General features: G+C 54.2%; 1 protein-coding gene across 1 annotated transcript; it reads right to left on the bottom strand.

The window, feature by feature from the left end:
• Positions 1-1,013: 1,013 nt before the first annotated feature.
• Positions 1,014-17,588, bottom strand: RCN3 (reticulocalbin 3). The gene is made up of 7 exons (XM_034945220.3): positions 16,653-17,588; positions 15,961-16,208; positions 10,285-10,487; positions 7,494-7,666; positions 5,529-5,589; positions 1,941-2,140; positions 1,014-1,539 (listed from the first exon to the last, which is right to left on the bottom strand). The coding sequence occupies exons 2-7, from the start codon at positions 16,200-16,202 to the stop codon at positions 1,432-1,434; spliced, it is 987 nt and encodes a 328-aa protein (XP_034801111.2). The 5' UTR covers positions 16,203-16,208; positions 16,653-17,588; the 3' UTR covers positions 1,014-1,431.
• Between the last annotated feature and the right edge of the window lie 17 nt (positions 17,589-17,605).

Below are 17,605 nucleotides of genomic sequence, written 5' to 3'. Positions count from 1 at the left end.
GTCCCCTCTCTTTCCAGGTCTCTGTCCCTCTCTCTCTGGGTCCCCATCCCCTTCTCTCTGGGTCTCTGTCCATCCCTGTCTTGTGCCACCAAACAGGGACCACCATGACCTGCCTGCAGGGGCCTGCACAGTCTGGCCACTTGCCCCATCTGCTCTCAGCTCTGACCCTCTTCCGCTGGCTCATTCCCTTCCAGCCACTCTAGCCTCCTTGCTGATGCTGCCACACCAGGCCCACTCCTGCCTCAGGGCCATTTTACTTGCTCTTCTCTCTCCCTGGAATGCTCTCCCTCCAGATCTCTCCGTGGCTCCCTCCTTCACTCCATTTACCATTGAGACCTTTCCCAGCCTCTCAGTCATCAGAACATTGCCACCCTGCTACACGCTTCCCCTGCTTCACAGCGTCTGTTGCGCCGTGCCATATTTTAGGTCGCTGTCTCTCTTCCTTACAGAACTGGAGCTCTGAGAGGGCAGGGCTTCCTGTCTGGTTTGTGCGCTGCAGAGTCCAGGCTTTTTTTCCCTTTTTTTTTTTGAGACAGAGTCTCCCTCTGTCACCCAGGCTGGAGTGCAGTGGCGCCATCTCGGCTCATGACAACCTCCACCTCCCGGGTTCAAGCGATTCTCCTGCTTCAGCCTCCAGAGTAGCTGGGATTATAGGTGCCCATCACCACGCCTGGTTAATTTTTGTATTTCTAGTAGAGACGGGGTTTCATCATGTTGGCCAGGCTGGTCTAGGACTCCTGACCTCGTGATCTACCCGCCTCAGCCTCCCAAATTGCTGGGCTTACAGGCGTGAGCCACCGGGCCTGGCCCAAATTTTTTTGTTTGTTTGTTTTATACCGAGGAACGCCCTCCAATCCCTCCAACAGCCAGCACCCCTCCTTCAAATGCCTGGTCCCCTATTGCATGTCTCAGCCCCCAACTCCCAGTCACAGCCCTCAAACCGTCTCCAGGGCCCCCTTACCCTTCATAGAGACAGGCAGACAACAGACAGACACAGACACAGACACACAAGGTCCCGGCGCTGGCTTTTATTGCCTCCTGGCAGAGAGGAGGTGTCCCAGGCCGGGCCAGGCAGGAGAGGGCTGGGGCCAGGGGAGTTTCAGTCTATGTCGTGGAGGCTCAGATTTGGAGCTGGAGGGGTTGGTGGCGGTTTAGAGCTGAGCTTGGGGCCAGGGTCCCTGGGTCTGGGCTGGGAGACTCAGTCAGAACTAGGTATTGCTTATCCTCTGGGACTATGACAGCCCCTCCCTGGGGTTGGGGGTGTGACAGGGACAGAAGCCGACCCAGGGGGTCCCTGAGAGCCCAGGGGCAGGAGGATGCCTGGGACTGCATCTGCCTCCTGCGGGGCCTGGACAGGGAGGGGGCCAGACCACAGCGGCCCCTCCTCCGGTCATTGTGCGGGCCTCTGAGGCTGTGGCAGGTGCGCGGGGCTCACAGCTCGTCGTGGTGCCGGGTCAGGTCCTCGCCATAGTTGGTGGCCTGACTGCCCACAAACATGTTCCAATTACCCAGGATTTCTGCTTTGCTCAGCCGCCCGTCCTGGAGGGAGGGTCAGGGTTCAGAAGGGACAACACGGCCCTGCTTTCAAAAGCCCTCCCTGCATCCAAGCGTGTCCCGAAGTCTCTGGGACCCTTGTTCTCTAGGCCTCTGTCCCTTTCTCTCTGAATCTGTCCCCCTGTCTTGGTCCCTGTCCTTCTCTCTTTGGGTCTCTGGGTCTCTGTCCCCCTCTCTCTCTGGGTCTCTGTCCCCCTCTCTCTCTGGGTCTCTGTCCCCCTCTCTTTCTGGGCCTCCGTCCCCTCTCTTTTCCTCTCTCTCTGTCCCTCTTTTTTTATCCCACCTAAAAGGGACCCTGAGCTCCAGGCCCAGGTCTTGCTCCTTTCTGGAGTCTGGCCCGCAATGCCCACCCGCTCCTCGCTCCTGCCGAGGCCCCGTCACTGCACCTTGTCCGTGTCGCTCTCGTGCAGCAGGTGGTTGGCTTCCACCAGGGGCTGGTCCTGGGCAGGGGGCAGCACCCAGTGGCCCACCTCACTCCCGTCCAGGTGCCCATCCTTGTTCAGGTCCCGGAAGTCCCGGAACTGCTGCCTCTCCGTCTGCACCCACGCTGGTTCCTCCTCCCCGGGCTCGGCTGAGTACAGATCCGCTGGGGGCCAGGACAGAGGGGACAAGGTCAGGGGCAGCTCTGGGGGTCTAGTGGAGCTGGGGGCTGATCCTGGCTCTGATACTTCCTGAACCAGGCCCTTGAGCAACTCACTACCCTCTCTCTTGCCTCAGCGTCCTCTTCCGTTTCGATGGAATTAGTAACAGAACCTGACTTATAAGCAATCATTTGTGTTACAGGTGAAATTCATTTGATTGGTTGATTGCATGATTGATTGATTTCATTGACACACATGTGAAGTAGCGTGTGCATTGGCCAAGGCAGTGCCTGGCACATAGTAAGCAATGTCTATGCAGGAGGAACGTGCGAGGATGTTTCTGGCCAGTTAGCAGGTGACAGAGATGCCAGGTGCAGTGATGACTGTAATCCAACACTTTGGGAGACCCAGGCAGGAGGGTCATTTGAGGCCAAGATTCAAGACCAACCTGGGCAACATAGCAAGACCCTGTTTCTACAAATTTTTTTTTTTTTTTTGAGATGGAGTCTCGCTGTGATTACCCCACTGCACTCCAGCCTGGGCAACAGGGCAAGACCCCACCCCCTTTTTTTTTTTTTAAGATGGAGTTTCGCTCTTGTTGCCCAGGCTGGAGTGCAATGGCGCAATCTCAGCTCACTGCAACCTATGCCTCCCAGGTTCAAGCGATTCTCCTGCCTCAGCCTCCCAAGTAGCTGGGATTACAGGTGCGTGCCACCACGCCCAGCTAATTTTTGTATTTTTAGTAGAGGCGGGGTTTCACCATCTTGGCCAGGCTGCTCTCAAACTCCTGACCCCGTGATCCACCTGCCTCAGTCTCCCAAAGTGCTGGGATTACAGGCTGGAGTGCAGTGACACAATCTCAGCTCACTGCAACCTGCACCTTCTGGGTTCAAGTGATTCTCCTGCCTCAGCCTCCCAAGTAGCTGGGATTACAGGTACCCGCCACCACACCCAGCTAATTTTTGTAGTTTTAGTAGAGACAGGGTTTCATCATGTTGGCCAGGCTGGTCTTGAACTCTTGACCTCAAGTGATCCACCCGCCTTGGCCTCCTAAAGTGCTGGGAATACAGGCGTGAGCCATGGCGCCCACCCCAATTTTATACATTTTGATATGTTACTGGTTGGGGAGGAGTTAAGAAATAGGTGCCAGAGCCCAAACACCAAGGTTCAAATCCTAGCCCTGCCTCTTCCCATTGTCTTCAGCAGATCCCTTCAACCCCCCTGGGCCTCAGGTGTCATCTATATAATGGAGGATAGTGACAGTGTCTGCCTGGTAGAGCTGAGGAATGGAAGATGAAGTCTTAATGGGATGAAGTAATTGAGAAGATAGGCTGGGTGCGGTGGTTCGCGCCTGTAATGCCAGCACTTTGGGAGGCCGAGGCAGGTGGATAACCTGAGGTCAAGAGTTCAAGACCAGCCTGACCAAAATGGTGAAACCCCGTCTCTACTAAACATACAAAATTAGCCAGGCGTGGTGGTGCACGCCCGTAATCCCACCTACTCAGGAGGCTGAAACAAGAGAATTGCTTGAACCTGGGAGGCGGAGGTTGCAGTGAGCCGAGATCATGCCACTGCACTCCAGCCTGGGCGACAATAGCGAGACTCTGTCTCAAAAAAAAAAAAAAAAAAGAGATGGGGACAGCTGCTGGCATCTGGGGCCTGTGACCTCCTTGTTGTCAGGGTCTGTCCTGTGCACCGGAGAATGCTAAGGAGCATCCCTGGGCTCTATCCAGGAGACGTCAGTAGCATCCTCACCCCTCTAGAAGTGACAACCAGAAGTATCTCCAGAGGCCGCACTGTGCCTGGAGTCTCAGCTACTTGGGAGGCTGAGGTGGGAGGATCCCTTGAGCCCAGGAGGTCAAGGCTGCAGTGAGCCAAGATCACCCCACTGCACTCCAGCCTGGGCGACAGGGCAAGACCCCATCTCTCTTTTTTTTTTTTTAAGATGGAGTTTCGCTCTTGTTGCCCAGACTGAAGTGCAATGGTGCGATTGCAGCTCACTGCAACCTTTGCCTCCCGGGTTCCAGAGATTCTCTTGCCTCAGTCCCCAGAGTAACTGGGATTACAGGCTCCTGCCACCAGGCCCGGCTAATTTTTGTATTTTTAGTACACCATCTTGGCCAGGCTGGTCTCGAACTCCTGACTTCATGATCCATCCATCTCAGCCTCCCAAAGTGCTGAGATTACAGGTGTGAGCCACTGCGCCCGGCCCAACCCCATCTCTTAAGAAAAAAATATAAAAATGTTCTCTCAGCCAGGTGTGGTGATTCATGCCTGTAATCCCAGCTCTTTGGGAGGCCAAGGTGGGAAGATTGCTTGAACCCAGGAGTTCTAGACCAGCCTGGACAATATAGTGAGAACCTATCTCTATTTAATAAAGAGAGAGACACACACACACACACACACAGACAGATAGAAAGAAAGAGTGACAGAAAGAAAGAAAGAAAGTGAGAGAAGGAAAGAAAGAAAAATGTTTTCTCATGTAGGATGTGGTCAGAAAAAAATAAAAGAATAAACAATGTTTTCAAACTTAAAAAAAAATTCCTGGCCGGGCGTGGTTGCTCACGCCTGTAATCCCACCACTTTGGGAGGCCAAGATGAGCAGATCACCTGAGGTTGGGAGTTCTAGACCAGCCTGGCCAACATGGTGAAATCCCATCTCCACTAAAAATACAAAAATTAGCCAGGCGTGGTGGCAGGCACCAGTAATCCCAGCTACTCAGGAGGCTGAGGCAGAAGAATCTCTTGAGCCCGGGAGGCGGAGGTTGCAGAGAGCCGATACCACGCCACTGCGCTCCAGCCTGAGCAACAGAAAAAAACTCTGTCTCAAAAAAAAAATAAATAAATAAAAAATTCCTTGTTAGCATTCTCCTTGACTAAATTTTTTGCCCGCTAGGGGCAGGGACAGTGGCAGGGGCCCAGGGAGAACTCAGAACTCAGGGGGTATTGTGAGGATCCCCCCAACATCCCATGTAACAGGAAACAGTGTTTGCTGTGCAGACGCAGCTTCAAGACCAGCTTCCTGACCCCCATTCTCAACTAAACATAGCCCCTGAGCCTTGATTTTGTAGAAACTCCAGACCCCCAAGAAGGGATTTGTCTGTGTTATTGTCTGCTGTAGGCGCAACCACCCATATGCAGTAGGTGCTCAGTAAGTGTATCCTGGGCGTGACACACAGCAGGTGCTCAATAGATGCTTTTTGTGTCTGGTATAGAGTAGGTGCTCAATAAATGTTGGGTGGCTAAATGAACTCAAGCAGTGAGTGCCCCTGCCCCCATGTCTGAGGGCCACTGCTCTCTGATGATGGGCGATGTACCTCCGGCTACCCCCACCAACCCTGCCCATGCCTGAGAGAGGACAGGCATCCCAAGAAGAAATTGGGGCCCACTCACCGATGTACTCCTCCACCTGGACATAGCCATCTTTGTTTCTGTCCAGGTCCTCCAGGGTTTCCTGGGGGAGAAAGGGGCATTGAGGCTGGGGGCCGATGACCCTGGCTCCTGGGGGAGGCTGGACCCCTGGGGTAAGAGTGAGAGGTTCTCTTGGAAATTTAGCTCCGGGCAGCTGTGGGAGGCAGGCAGTAGAGCAGTCTCAACAGGTGGCATGTAGGAAATTTGCGGGCTTTCTGGGATGTTATCATCAAACAGGCACCACCTGCATTTACGGGGCAAAAGCCCGGAGGCCCCAATGTCCAGCAGTGCACAGGTTTGTTGCTCACAAGGGGAGCTGTCCTGGGTCCCTAATAACTTGCTCAAGCCCCAGCAAACACCCTCCAAGGGGAGAAGCTCCTTTATGTTTAGCAGAGCCTAGAACCTACCTCTGCTTTATGTGTGAACATGGTGCACTTTGGGGCTTCTTCTGACACACTGGTCACCTCCGCTCCTTGTTTTTGTGCCCTTCTGGAGCAAAACGACTTTTGTTCCCCAATTTATATCCAAACTCATTCACTATAAGACTGTGGGCTGGGCACAGTGGCTCACACCTGTAATCCCAGCACTTTGGGAGGCCGAGGCAGGAGGATCGATTGAGCCCAGGATTTTGAGACTAGCCTGGGCAACATGGCGAGACCCTGTCTCTACACAAAATTTAAAAATTAGCCAGGCATGGCCAGGTGTGGTGGCTCACAACTGTAATCCCAGCACTTTGGAAGGCCGAGGTGGGTGGATCACGAGGTCAGGAGATCGAGACCATCCTGGCTAACACAGTGAAACCCCGTCTCTACTAAAAAAAAAAAAAAAATTAGCCGGGCATGGTGGCATGCGCCTGTAGTCCCAGCCACTCGGGAGGCTGAGGCAGGAGAATGGAGTGAACCCGGGAGGCAAAGCTTGCAGTGAGCCGAGATCGCATCACTGCACTCCAGCATGGGCGACAGAGCGAGACTCCGTCTGAAAAAAAAAAAAAAACATTAGCCAGACATGGTGGCTTGTGCCTGGTGGCCTCAGCTTCTCAGAAGGCGGAGGTGGGAGGATTACTTGAGCCCAAGAGTTTGAGGTTGCAGTGAGCTGAGATTGAGCCACTGCCCTCCGGTCTGGGTAACAGAGTGAGGCCCTGTCTCAAAAACTAAAAAAAAAAAAAGAGGAAGGAAAGAAAAAAAAGCCTTCTTCTATAGAACAAAGCACATTTTGGGGCCAGGCACGGTGGCTCACACCTGTAATCCCAGCACTTTGGGAGGCCAAGGTGGGCAGATCACCTGAGGTCCGGAGTTCAAGACCAGCCTGGCCAACATGGTGAAATCCCATCTCTACTAGAAAAAAAATTAAAAATTGGCCGGGCACAGTGGCTCATGCCTATAATCCTAGCACTTTGGGAGGCTGAGGCAGGCAGATCACCTGAGGTCGAGAGTTTGAGACCAGCCTAACCAACATGAAGAAACCCTGTCTCTACTAAAAATTAGCCAGGTGTGGTGGTGCGCGCCTGTAATCCCAGCTACTCGGGACGCTGAGGCAGGAGAATTGCTTGAACCCGGGAGGCAGAGGTTGCAGTGAGCTGAGATCGCACCACTGCTTTCCAGCCTGGGCAACCAAGGGAGGCTATGTCTCAAAAAAAAAAAGAAAGAAAAGAAATTGTATAAGGTGGGGCACAGTGGCTGTCTGAGGGAAGGCTGGGGGCCTGGACCCCAAATGCGAGCACAGGGAGGGGGAGGCCAGACGAGGAGAGATCAGACCCCAGGGGTCTGAGATTGGAGGTGGGAAAGGTCACCGTCCTCTGACCTGTGTTTGCGGCCTGGCTTCCCCGGCAAGATGCTGGAGAGCCAGGTGACTGCCTGCCCCCAGGTCGGTGCTGGGAAGCAGGACCTGAACCGGAAGCCTGGGTCCCCGGAAGGGTGTGGGGGGCAGGGTTCCCCAGCCGCCACTCACAGCAATCACGATGTCCCGCATGTGAGGGAACTCCTCGGGGTGCAGGAAGGCTGTCAGCTCCTCTCGAGTGGCCATCGAGTCCCCATCCTGGTCGGCCACCCGGAAACGCCGCTCGTCCCGAGCCAGCATCTTTTTGTAGGTCTCTGCATCCTCCACGTCATGAAATTCTTCACCTGGGGAAGGACAGGTCTCAGTGAGATGAGCTTTAATGGAGGAAACGCCAAGCAGGTTAAAACAAAGACAAAGTAAATCCTACTGGGGTACAAAGATTTCTGTGGAGTTAATAAGTATATATCAGTAGGCTGGATGCGGTGGCTCACGCCTGTAATAGCAGCACTTTGGGAGGCTGAAGCTGGCAGATCACTTGAGGTCAGGAGTTTGAGACCAGCCTGGCCAACATGGCGAAACCCCATCTCTACCAAAAAAATACTTAGCCGGGCATGGTGGGGCACGCCTGTAATCCCAGCTACTCGGGAGTCTGAGGCACAAGAGTCGATTGAACCCAGGAAGCGGATGTTGCCGTGAGCTGAGACTGCACCACTGCTTTCCAGCCTGGGCGACAGAGGGAGGCTATGTCTCAAAAAAAAAAAAAAAAAAAAAAATTTTAGAAGGCTGGCACAGTGGCTCACACCTGTAATCCCAGCACTTTGGGAGGCCGAGGTGGGTGGATCGCCTGAGGTCAGGAGTTCGAGACCAGCCTCGTCAACATGGTGAAACTCCTTCTCTACTAAAAATACAAAAATTTGCCTGGCATGGTGGTGGGCGCCTGTAGTCCTAGCTACTCGTGAGGCTGAGGCAGGAGAATTGCTTGAACCCAGGAGGATGAGGTTGTAGTGAGCCGAGACCTTGCCATTGCACTGCAGCCTGGCCAACAAGAGTGAAACTCCATTCCATCTCAAAAAAAAAAAAAAAAAAAAGTAGGCCGGGTGCGGTGGCTCAAACCTGTAATCACAGCACTTTGGGAGGCCGAGGTGGGCAGATCACCTGAGGTCGGGAGTTCGAGACCAGCCTGACCAACATGGAGAAACCCCATCTCTACTAAAAATACAAAATTAGCCAGGCATGGTGGCGCATGCCTGTAATCCCAGCTACTTGGGAGGCTGAGGCAGGAAAATCGCTTGAACCCGGGAGGCGGAGGTTGCAGTGAGCCGAGACCACGCCACTGCACTCCAGCCTGGGCAACAAGAGCAAAACTCCCTCACAAAAAAAAAAAAAAAGCATATATTGATACTTTATATATAAGTTGTATATATATTTAAGTATATAATGTTATATAACATATTATTAGTGTGTGTGTATATCTATCTATATATATATATTTTTTTTTTTTTTTTTTGAGACAGAGTCTCACTCTGTCGCCAAGGCTGGAGTGCAGTGGTGTGATCTCGGCTCACTGCAACTTCTGCCTCCTGGGTTCAAGTTATTCTCTTGCCTCACCCTCCAGAGTAGCTGTGATCACAGGTGCACACCATCACGCCCAGCTAAGTTTTTTTTTTGTGGTAAGACGGGGTTTTGCCACATTGGCCAGGCTGGTCTCTAACTTCTGATCTCACGTGATCCACCCACCTCGGCCTCCCAAAGTGCTGGGATTACAGGCGTGAGCCATGGCACCCAGGCTATATAACATATTATATCCACCCAATAAATTAGCTAACTTGTGAGAGATTATATGCTAAGCTCTTTATGCACAATATTGCATTTAATCATCACAAAAAAGCACATACAGTGGGTTTTTCCATGTATTCTACTTTCTGAATGCAAAAATTGATTCTCAGAGAGAAGAAATAACTGATCCAAGCGTGTGGAGACAGGAATGGCCGACTTTGAGTTGACAGTGGGCCTTTTGGCCCCAGACTAAGGCTGTGATGGGGTAGCTTACAGGGACTGAGATGGCTTGACTGAGAGGAGGGGACGGGCATTGTAACTGGAGGGAACAATATGGGCAGAAGGTAGAGGTTTGAAGAGTGTGGTGAGTTCAGGAAAACCACAGAAAATCCATTTGGTGCAGAAAATGCAGAAAAACAAAGCCACAGGAGGAAACGTCCCGGCTGGGGAGTGGGACTGTCTCCTGGGGGCCCAGGAGGGGGAGGGAGGGGCAGAGTCAGTGCTGGGCATGAAGACCCCCGCCCCCGGAGCCCTGTGGAGGACAGGCTGGACGGGGAGGCTGGGGCCAGGGACAGAGAGGAGAGGAGGGAGAGAATGAGGGCTGTGTGTGTGGCAGGGGGTGGGGCACTGAGGCTGGGACTTGGGACAGAAAGGAGGGATCTGAGAGTCAGGGGCTGAGTAACTGGCTTTGGGGTTCTCAGGATGAGAGGTCACGGAAGTTAGGGGTCAGGATGACAAGGCATGGAAAGTAGGTGTCCTTGGCCAGGGATCTCAAGTACCCTAGTCATATTGTCACAGAGGTGGTGAGTCCCAGAATGAAAACCCTGAAGGGAACCTGGGTAGCTTAGTTGGTAGAGCATTGGACTTTTAATTTGAGGGCCCAGGTTTCAAGTCCCTGTTTGGGTGCGTTCAGTGGCTTTTAGCACCTAATTGTGACTTCATGTTTGAAAAAAAGATCGTTTTTAGCATGCAGCTAAATACCAGAAAAATAAGCAGACGAAAAACAAAAAAGAGAAGCCAGAGGTGAGAAACTGAAGATCTCACAGTTATGGGCTCCTAAAAGTGGGTAGAGCCTGGTTAGGGGCCAGGGACTCCGGGTAAATGGGTTCAGGGTTCTCAGAATGAGGCGGTCCAGAAGGTCAGGGTCACGGTGTATGGGGAGCAGGGTCGGGGGCTCGCCGCGTACCGGGCGCGTAGTGGCCATAGGTGGCGTTGCGCAGCTCCTCCCAACCCACACGCCCGTCGCGGTCCGTGTCGTACGTGTCCCAGGCCGCGCTCACCGAGTCCCGTATGTGCCGCTGCTGCGTGTGCGCGATCCACGCGCGAAGCTCGGCCAGCGACACCCAGCCGTCGCCGTCCCCCGCGCGGTCCATGCGGTCCACGATCCGCCTACAAGCCGGGGCGGGCACACGTCAGGCTCTGGTCCCGCCCCCCAGGCCCCGCCCCTCGCACGGGGCCACGCCCCCTGGGACACTTCGGATCCGGGGCTGAAAATACAGTCCACGGTCCGCGGGCTAACTGGGGACGGGCGCGGGTCAATTTCGGGACCAAGCCCACCGGAGGACCCTACCCCTCAGCCTAGGGTCCACCCCCAGGTCGAGTCACGCCCTTCTCCAGAATGAGCGGGCCTGCTGGGAGCACTGCGGGGGAGGGGCCTACTACGATGCAGGGCCACCCTCTCCGCGCCGGCCCCGCCCTCGGCCTGCACGTGCTGCACCTCTCGCTGGGCCGAGCTGGGGTGGTGAAGGGGAGCGCGGCGTCGCACTGTGACCCTTGCCAAGGGGGCCCTGTTGCAAGATTGACTCTGAACCCAGACAGCCACGGCCACACCCCCGATCCCCCGCTGTCTCAGGCCCCGACCCGCCCCATGCCCCTCCCCCTTACCAGGCTGCGCGTGTCAATTTCAGGCTCCTCTCCCTCCAGCCCTGCCCTGTGCTGAGCCCCGTGGCTTTCCCCTGCCTGCTCCCGGCTGAATCAGGCACTGCCTGAGGACCATCACCCGCAACCCCGGGGGCTCAGTCTCCCTCTGCCCCTCCCCATGCTCCTCCTGGCTCCTGTGCCCCTCCCTGTCGCATGTCAAGCCACTTTAGGTTCCATCTCTCCCCTTCTCTCGGGCCACGCCTATCAGCTCTCGGGCCCCTCTCCTCTCCCTTGGTGACGCCTTGCCAGGCCGGTCCTCTCCCAATCTCTAACAGAGACTACATGGAGCCCTCCTCCCTGTCACCGTCCCTAGGCCCCCGCGGCCCCCTCCCTAAGGTCGAAAATCCGAGACAGCAGAGCCCTCTCCAGGCCTGCCTGAGTCACCGCCCCACCTCCCGCACCAGGCGGTCTCTGCTCCAGTCTGTCTAGGGCCCCACTCTGTCCCCGGAATCACACCCTTCTCTGAGGTTCCTGGTGTTGTTAAGTGCTTGGGCTCCACAGCCAGACATTTTAGGTCCAAATCCAGCCACTTCCTCTTACTGGCTGTGTGACTGTGGGCAAGTGACTTAACCTCTCTGTGTCTCAGTTACCCCTCTGTAAAACGGAGGTAAAAAAAACGGTACCTACCCCAAAAGGGCGGTTGTGGGGAATAAATGAGTTAGGCCATGTAAAGCACTTAGGACAGGACAGGCGCGGTGGCTCACGCCTGTAATCCCAGCACTTTGGGAAGCCAAGACAGGCGAATCACTTGAGATCAGACGTTCCAGACCAGCCTGGTCCACATGGTGAAACCTTGTCTCTACTAAAAATACAAAAATTAGGAGGGCATGGTGGCACGCACCTGAAATCCCAGCTACTCTGGAGGCTGACGCGGGAGAATTGGTTGAATCTGGGAGATGGAGGTTGCAGTGAGCCGAGATAGTACCACTGCACTCCAGCCTGGGCAACAGAGCGAGACTCTGTCTCAAATAATAACAACAATAATAGGCTGGGCACGGTGGCTCACGCCTGTAATCCCAGCACTTTGGGAGGCCGAAGTGGGCAGATCACCTGAGGTGAGGAGTTCCAGACCAGCCTGGCCAACATGGTGAAACCGTCTCTACTAAAAATACAAAAAGTAGCCGGGCACAGTGGTGGATGCCTGTAATATCCACTACTCGGGAGGCTGAGGCAGGAGAATTGCTTGAACCCAGGAGGCGTAGGTTGCAGTGAGCTGAGATCGTGCCACTGCACTCCAGCCTGGGCAACAGAGTAAGACCTTGTCTCAAAAACAAACAAACAAACAAACAAACAAAAAACACTTTGGAGGCCGAGGAGGGCGGATCACAAGGTCAGGAGATCGAGACCATCCTGGCTAACATGGTGAAACCCCGTCTCTACTAAAAATACAAAAAATTAGCCGGGCGTGGTGGCAGGTGCCTGTAGTCCCAGCTACTCGGGAGGCTGAGGCAGGAGAATGGCGTGAACCTGGGAGGCGCAGCTTGCAGTGAGCCAAGATCGAGCCATTGCACTCCAGCCTGGATGACAGAGTGAGACTCCGTCTCAAAAAAAAAAAAAAAAAAAAAAAAAAAAGGCCAGGCGCCGTGGCTCACGCCTGTAATCCCAGCGCTTTGGGAGGCCGAGGTGGGTGGATCACAAGGTCAGCAGATCTAGACCATCCTGGCTAACACAGCGAAACCCCGTCTCTACTAAAAATACAAAAAAATTAGCTGGGCATGGTGGTGGGCGCCTGTAGTCCCAGCTACTCGGGAGGCTGAGGCAGGAGAATGGCATGAACCTGGGAGGTGGAGCTTGCAGTGAGCCGAGATCACGCCACTGCACTCCAGACTGGGAGACAGAGCGAGACTGCGTCTCAAAATAATAATAATAATAACAATAATAAAGCGCTTAGGACAATGCCTGGCATTGCCATTAGTGCTAAGCTAAATGTGCTAACCTGTCACTGCCCTTCTTCCTCCATTTCTCCTTCATGCATGCCCATCCAAGCACAATCTCCCAGCCAGCAGTCCTGGGGACCACCGCCACTGTCTCCACCCTGATCTGACCACCAATCTTGTCTTGTCTTCCACCTGGACTATCGCAGTCACTTCCTCACTGGGCTCCCTGCTTCTTGCTCCCCACAGTCTGTTCCCCACCTCGCAGCCGGCAGGATTCTCTCAAAACCTAAGTCAGCTCATGCCCTCCCTCAGTTCTACTCTCAATTGGAGAAAAGCCTAAATCTTCATCGTGGCCTAAAAGGCTTTGCATTGCATGATCTGACCCCCTTTGCATGGTCTCAGGCGATCCGCCTGCCTTGGACTCCCAAAGTGCTGGGATTGCAGGCGTGAGCCACTGCACCTGGCCCTCTCTCTTTTTGAGACAAAGTCTTGCTCTGTTGCTCAGGCTGGAGTGCAGCGGCATGATTTTGGCTCACTGCAGCCTTGACCTCCCAGGCCCAAGTGATCCTCCCTCCTCAGCCTCCCTAGTATCTGGGACTACAGGAGCACGCCACCATGCTGGGCTAATTTTTGTATTTGTTTTGTAGAGGCGGGGTATCACTATGTTGCCCAGGCTGGTCTTGAACTCCTGGGCTCAAGTGATCCCCCAGCCTTGGCCTCCCAAAGTGCGGGATCACACACATGAACCACCATGCTGAACCCCTTTGCTCCTTCTCTGCCCTCACCTCCCACTCTCTCCCCTTTCTCACTGAGTTCCAGCCACACGGGCCTCAGAACTGTTGTTCTGACACTCCAAGCCCACTCCTGCCTCAGGGCCTTTGCACTTAACTGTTCTGTCTGCCTGGAATGCTATTCACTCCGATACCCACATGGCTCAAATACCACATACCACCTTCTCATGGAGGCCTTGTCCAAGTTCCCTGTTTAAAATTGCAGCTCCAGCCGGGCGCGGTGGCTCATGCCTATAATCCCAGCACTTCGGGAGGCCGAGGTGGGCAGATCACCTGAGGTCAGGAGGTCGATACCAGCCTGACCAACATGGAGAAACCCCATCTCTACTAAAAATACAAAATTAGCCGGGCATGGTGGTGCATGCCTGTAATCCCAGCTACTCGGAAGGCTGAGGCAGGAGAATCACTTGAACCCAGGAGGCGGAGGTTGTGGTGAGCCGAGATTGCGCCACTGCACTCCAGCCTGGGCAACAAGAGCAAAACTCCGTCTCAAAAAAAAAAAAAAAGAAAAAAAAAGAAAAATTACCTGGGCCTGGGCTGGGTGCTGTGGCTCACACGTTAATTCCAGCACTTTGGGAGGCCAAGGCGGGCGGATTGCCTGAGCTCAGGAGCTCGAGACCAGCCTGGGCAACACAGTGAAACCCCGTCTCTACTAAAATACAAAAAAAAAAAAAAAATTAGCTGGGCGTGTGGGCGTGCACCCATAGTCCCAGCTACTCGGAAGGCTGAGGCAGGAGAATTGCTTGAACCTGGGAGGCAGAGGTTGCATGAGCTGAGATCACGCCACTGCACTCTAGCCCGGGAGACAGAGTCTCACTCTGTCTCCAAAAAAAAAAAAGGAAAGAAAAAAAAATTTGCTGGATGTGGAGGCGTTCAGTTGTAGTCCTAGCTACTAGGGAGTATGAGGCAGAACAATTGGTTGAACCCGGGAAGCGGAGGTTCCACTGAGCCGAGATCACGTCACTGCACTCCAGCCTGGGTGACAGAGCGAGACTCCATCTCAAAAACAACAACAAAAAAAATAAAAATAAAAAATAAAAATACAAAATTAGCTGGGCGTGGTGGCTAGCACCAGTAATCCCAGCTACTTGGGAGGCTGAGACAGGACAATTGCTTGAGCCCAGGAGGTGGAGGTTGCAGTGAGCCGAGATCGCACCACTGCACTCCAGCCTGGGTGACAGAGCGAGACTCCATCTCAATAAGTAAATAAATAAATAAATAAAAATTGCAACTCCCCCCCCCCACCAACAACCTCTCCCCTCCACACTTTCTGACTCTCTTGCTTTATCTTTCTTGGATGCATTTATCTCTATTTGAGCCACTTTCTACTTATTGACTTCTTGCTGTTTCCCTCACCACAGTGTAAACTTCAGGAGGACAGATGTGTTAGCTGTTGTGACTTCAGCACCTAGAGCAGTGCCTGGCACATAGCAGGTGCTCGATAAACCTTTGCAGGCTCAATCAGTGTCAGGAGGATGCACAGAAGAAGGCGGCTGCTCCCATCGCGCCCCCCTGCGCTCAGGCCCGGACACAGAGGGTGGACAGGGCTCCATTCCACCCAGCTCACCCTGAAACTCAGGGCTCTGCCACTCTCCTGCACTGGCCGGGCTCCTTAAAGGCCAAACCTCATTTTCCACACCAGTCCCTGCCATTTACAGAGCAGGAAACTGAGGCTTGGGGAGGGGAGATGTCTGGGACAAAAGAATAAGGAGCGCTTAGGAGGCAGAATCTAACCCAGATTTTGCTGCCCTCAAAGGTCCTCTTTTTTATTGTTGTTGTTGTTGTTTTTTAGACGGAGTCTCACTTTGTTGCCCTGGCTGGAGGGCAGTGGTGCAATTTTGGCTCACTGCAACCTCCACCTCCCAGGTTCAAGCGATTCTCCTGCCTCAGCCTCCCGAGTAGCTGGGATTACAGGTGCCCACCACCACGCCTGCCTAATTTTGTATTTTTAGTAGAGACGGGATTTCACCATGTTGGCCAGGCTGTTCTCGAACTCCTGACCTCAAGTAATCCGCCTGCCTTGGCCTCCCAAAGTGCTGGGATTACAGGCATGAGCCACCACGCCCGGTCTCAAAGGTCCTCTTTAGGCCTCAATTTTAACTTAATTTCTTTTTCCCAAGGAGAGAAGGTAGAATTTCATTTCTCACAAAGAACTGAAGTTCAGTCCACGCCATTTCTCTAACCCCTGGCCATTTCTCTGACCCCTGTCGATACCCCCGCGTCTCTCTCCTAAGCCCCACCTCTGGACACGCCCCAACCGAATGTCTCTCTTACCCCAGACGGGCCTGGCTTTCCTCTGGGGTGAGTTGGTCGAATTCTTTGGCCACTTCCCGTCCCAGGAAAGCCTCATGGTCGTACTGGAAGTTCCCGTGGGCGTCATCATGGGGAGCGTCGCTCAGGGGGGCCGCCAGGTGCACCCTCCCCTGGCCATGAGGGCCTGCGTCTGGGGATGGCTTCCCCTGGGCCCCGTACCTCAGTAGCAACAGAAGCAGCAGAACTGATGGTCGCCACATCATCGGTCCCTGGGGAGTGGCAAAGGCCAGGGGTCAGGGGTCACAGGGATGGGGACAGACACGGGATAGGAGAATGGCAGGGTGGAGGGGTTACCTAGGACAGGACAGGGAGTTGGAAGTTGGCTGCAAGCTTTCGGGCTCAAAAAGGGCGGGCGATGGGGGAAAAGAGGGCGGGATGCTTAGAGGTAAAGCCACCTATGGGGAGGACCGAATCTTCTGACGGAGTCTCAGGGGGGTCCCAGACCTGCCAGGGGGAATTACAGAGACAGACGTGGCGCACATCCCACGCAAGGTGCAGGGCATAGTTGTGGCCAGCGAGAGGTCAGGCAGGCTCCCCGTCATTGCTCCCAGTCCGGACCCTGGTCCTCGACCCGAGCCGCCCCGAGCCGCCCTCCCTGGACAGAGGCCCCCCACCCACTCCCTTTACCCTGTTATCCCACCCACTCCCTTTACCCTGTTATCCAGCTTCGCTCCGCTCTCCACGCTCCGCTCTGCGTTCCCGCAAATGTGCCCAATTCGGCCGCTCTCCAGTCAGGCCCCGCCTCTGGCAGCGCAGAGCCCCGCCCCCCGCCCAATGAGCTCGCACGAGCGTCTCACGGGGCGGGGCCAATGAGTGCACGGGGTGCCGCGGGCACTCCTCGCCACGTCCACAAAGGAAACCGCGGCCTGCCCGGGGAAGAAGGGTGGGCGACGCCGCAGTGACGCGGCCGGGGAGAACTACAACTCCTGGCAGTCGTCGCGGCACTCTGCCGTCCACCTCCAGCTGTTCTAGTCACAACGCCTCACGGGAAATGTATTTTTCCCTTTCCCTTTGTCAGGATGGTTTAAGAAAGAGGTGTACGTTTCAACACTTCTATACCAAACAAAACAACAAAACAAAAATAAACAAAAAGAACGAAAGAAAAGAAAAAAGGCCGGGCGCGGTGGCTCACGCCTGTAATCCCAGAACTTTGGGAGGCCGAGGCGGGCGGATCGCCTGAGGTCGGGAGTTCGAGACCAGCCTGACCAACACGGAGAAACCCCATCTCTACTAAACATACAAAATTAGCCGGGTGTGGTGGCGCATGTCTTTAATCCCAGCTACTTTGGGAGGCTGAGGCAGGAGAATTGCTTGAACCTGGGAAGCGGAGGTTGTGGTGAGCCGAGATCGCACCATTGCATTCCAGCCTGGGCAACAAGAGCGAAACTCCGTCTCAAAAAAAAGAAAAGAAAAGAAAAGAAAAGAAAAAAAAAGGGTGAGCAGAATCAAGGGGCCAGAGGAAATATCCCATTTCCTCCAAGAGTGAACAGTGCTCCTTGCTCCTCTTCGGCTCCAAGGATTCAGGTGGTCAGACAGTAGCCAAGAATTCCTCAAAATGCCTGGCATGGCAGTCATCCAGTAAATATTTGTAAAAGTTATGAATTAA

The sequence above is a fragment of the Pan paniscus genome, chromosome 20, assembly GCF_029289425.2.
Source record: "Pan paniscus chromosome 20, NHGRI_mPanPan1-v2.0_pri, whole genome shotgun sequence".
Classification (NCBI taxonomy): Eukaryota; Metazoa; Chordata; class Mammalia; order Primates; family Hominidae; genus Pan; species Pan paniscus.
This window is presented reverse-complemented; position numbering and strand designations above follow the sequence as displayed.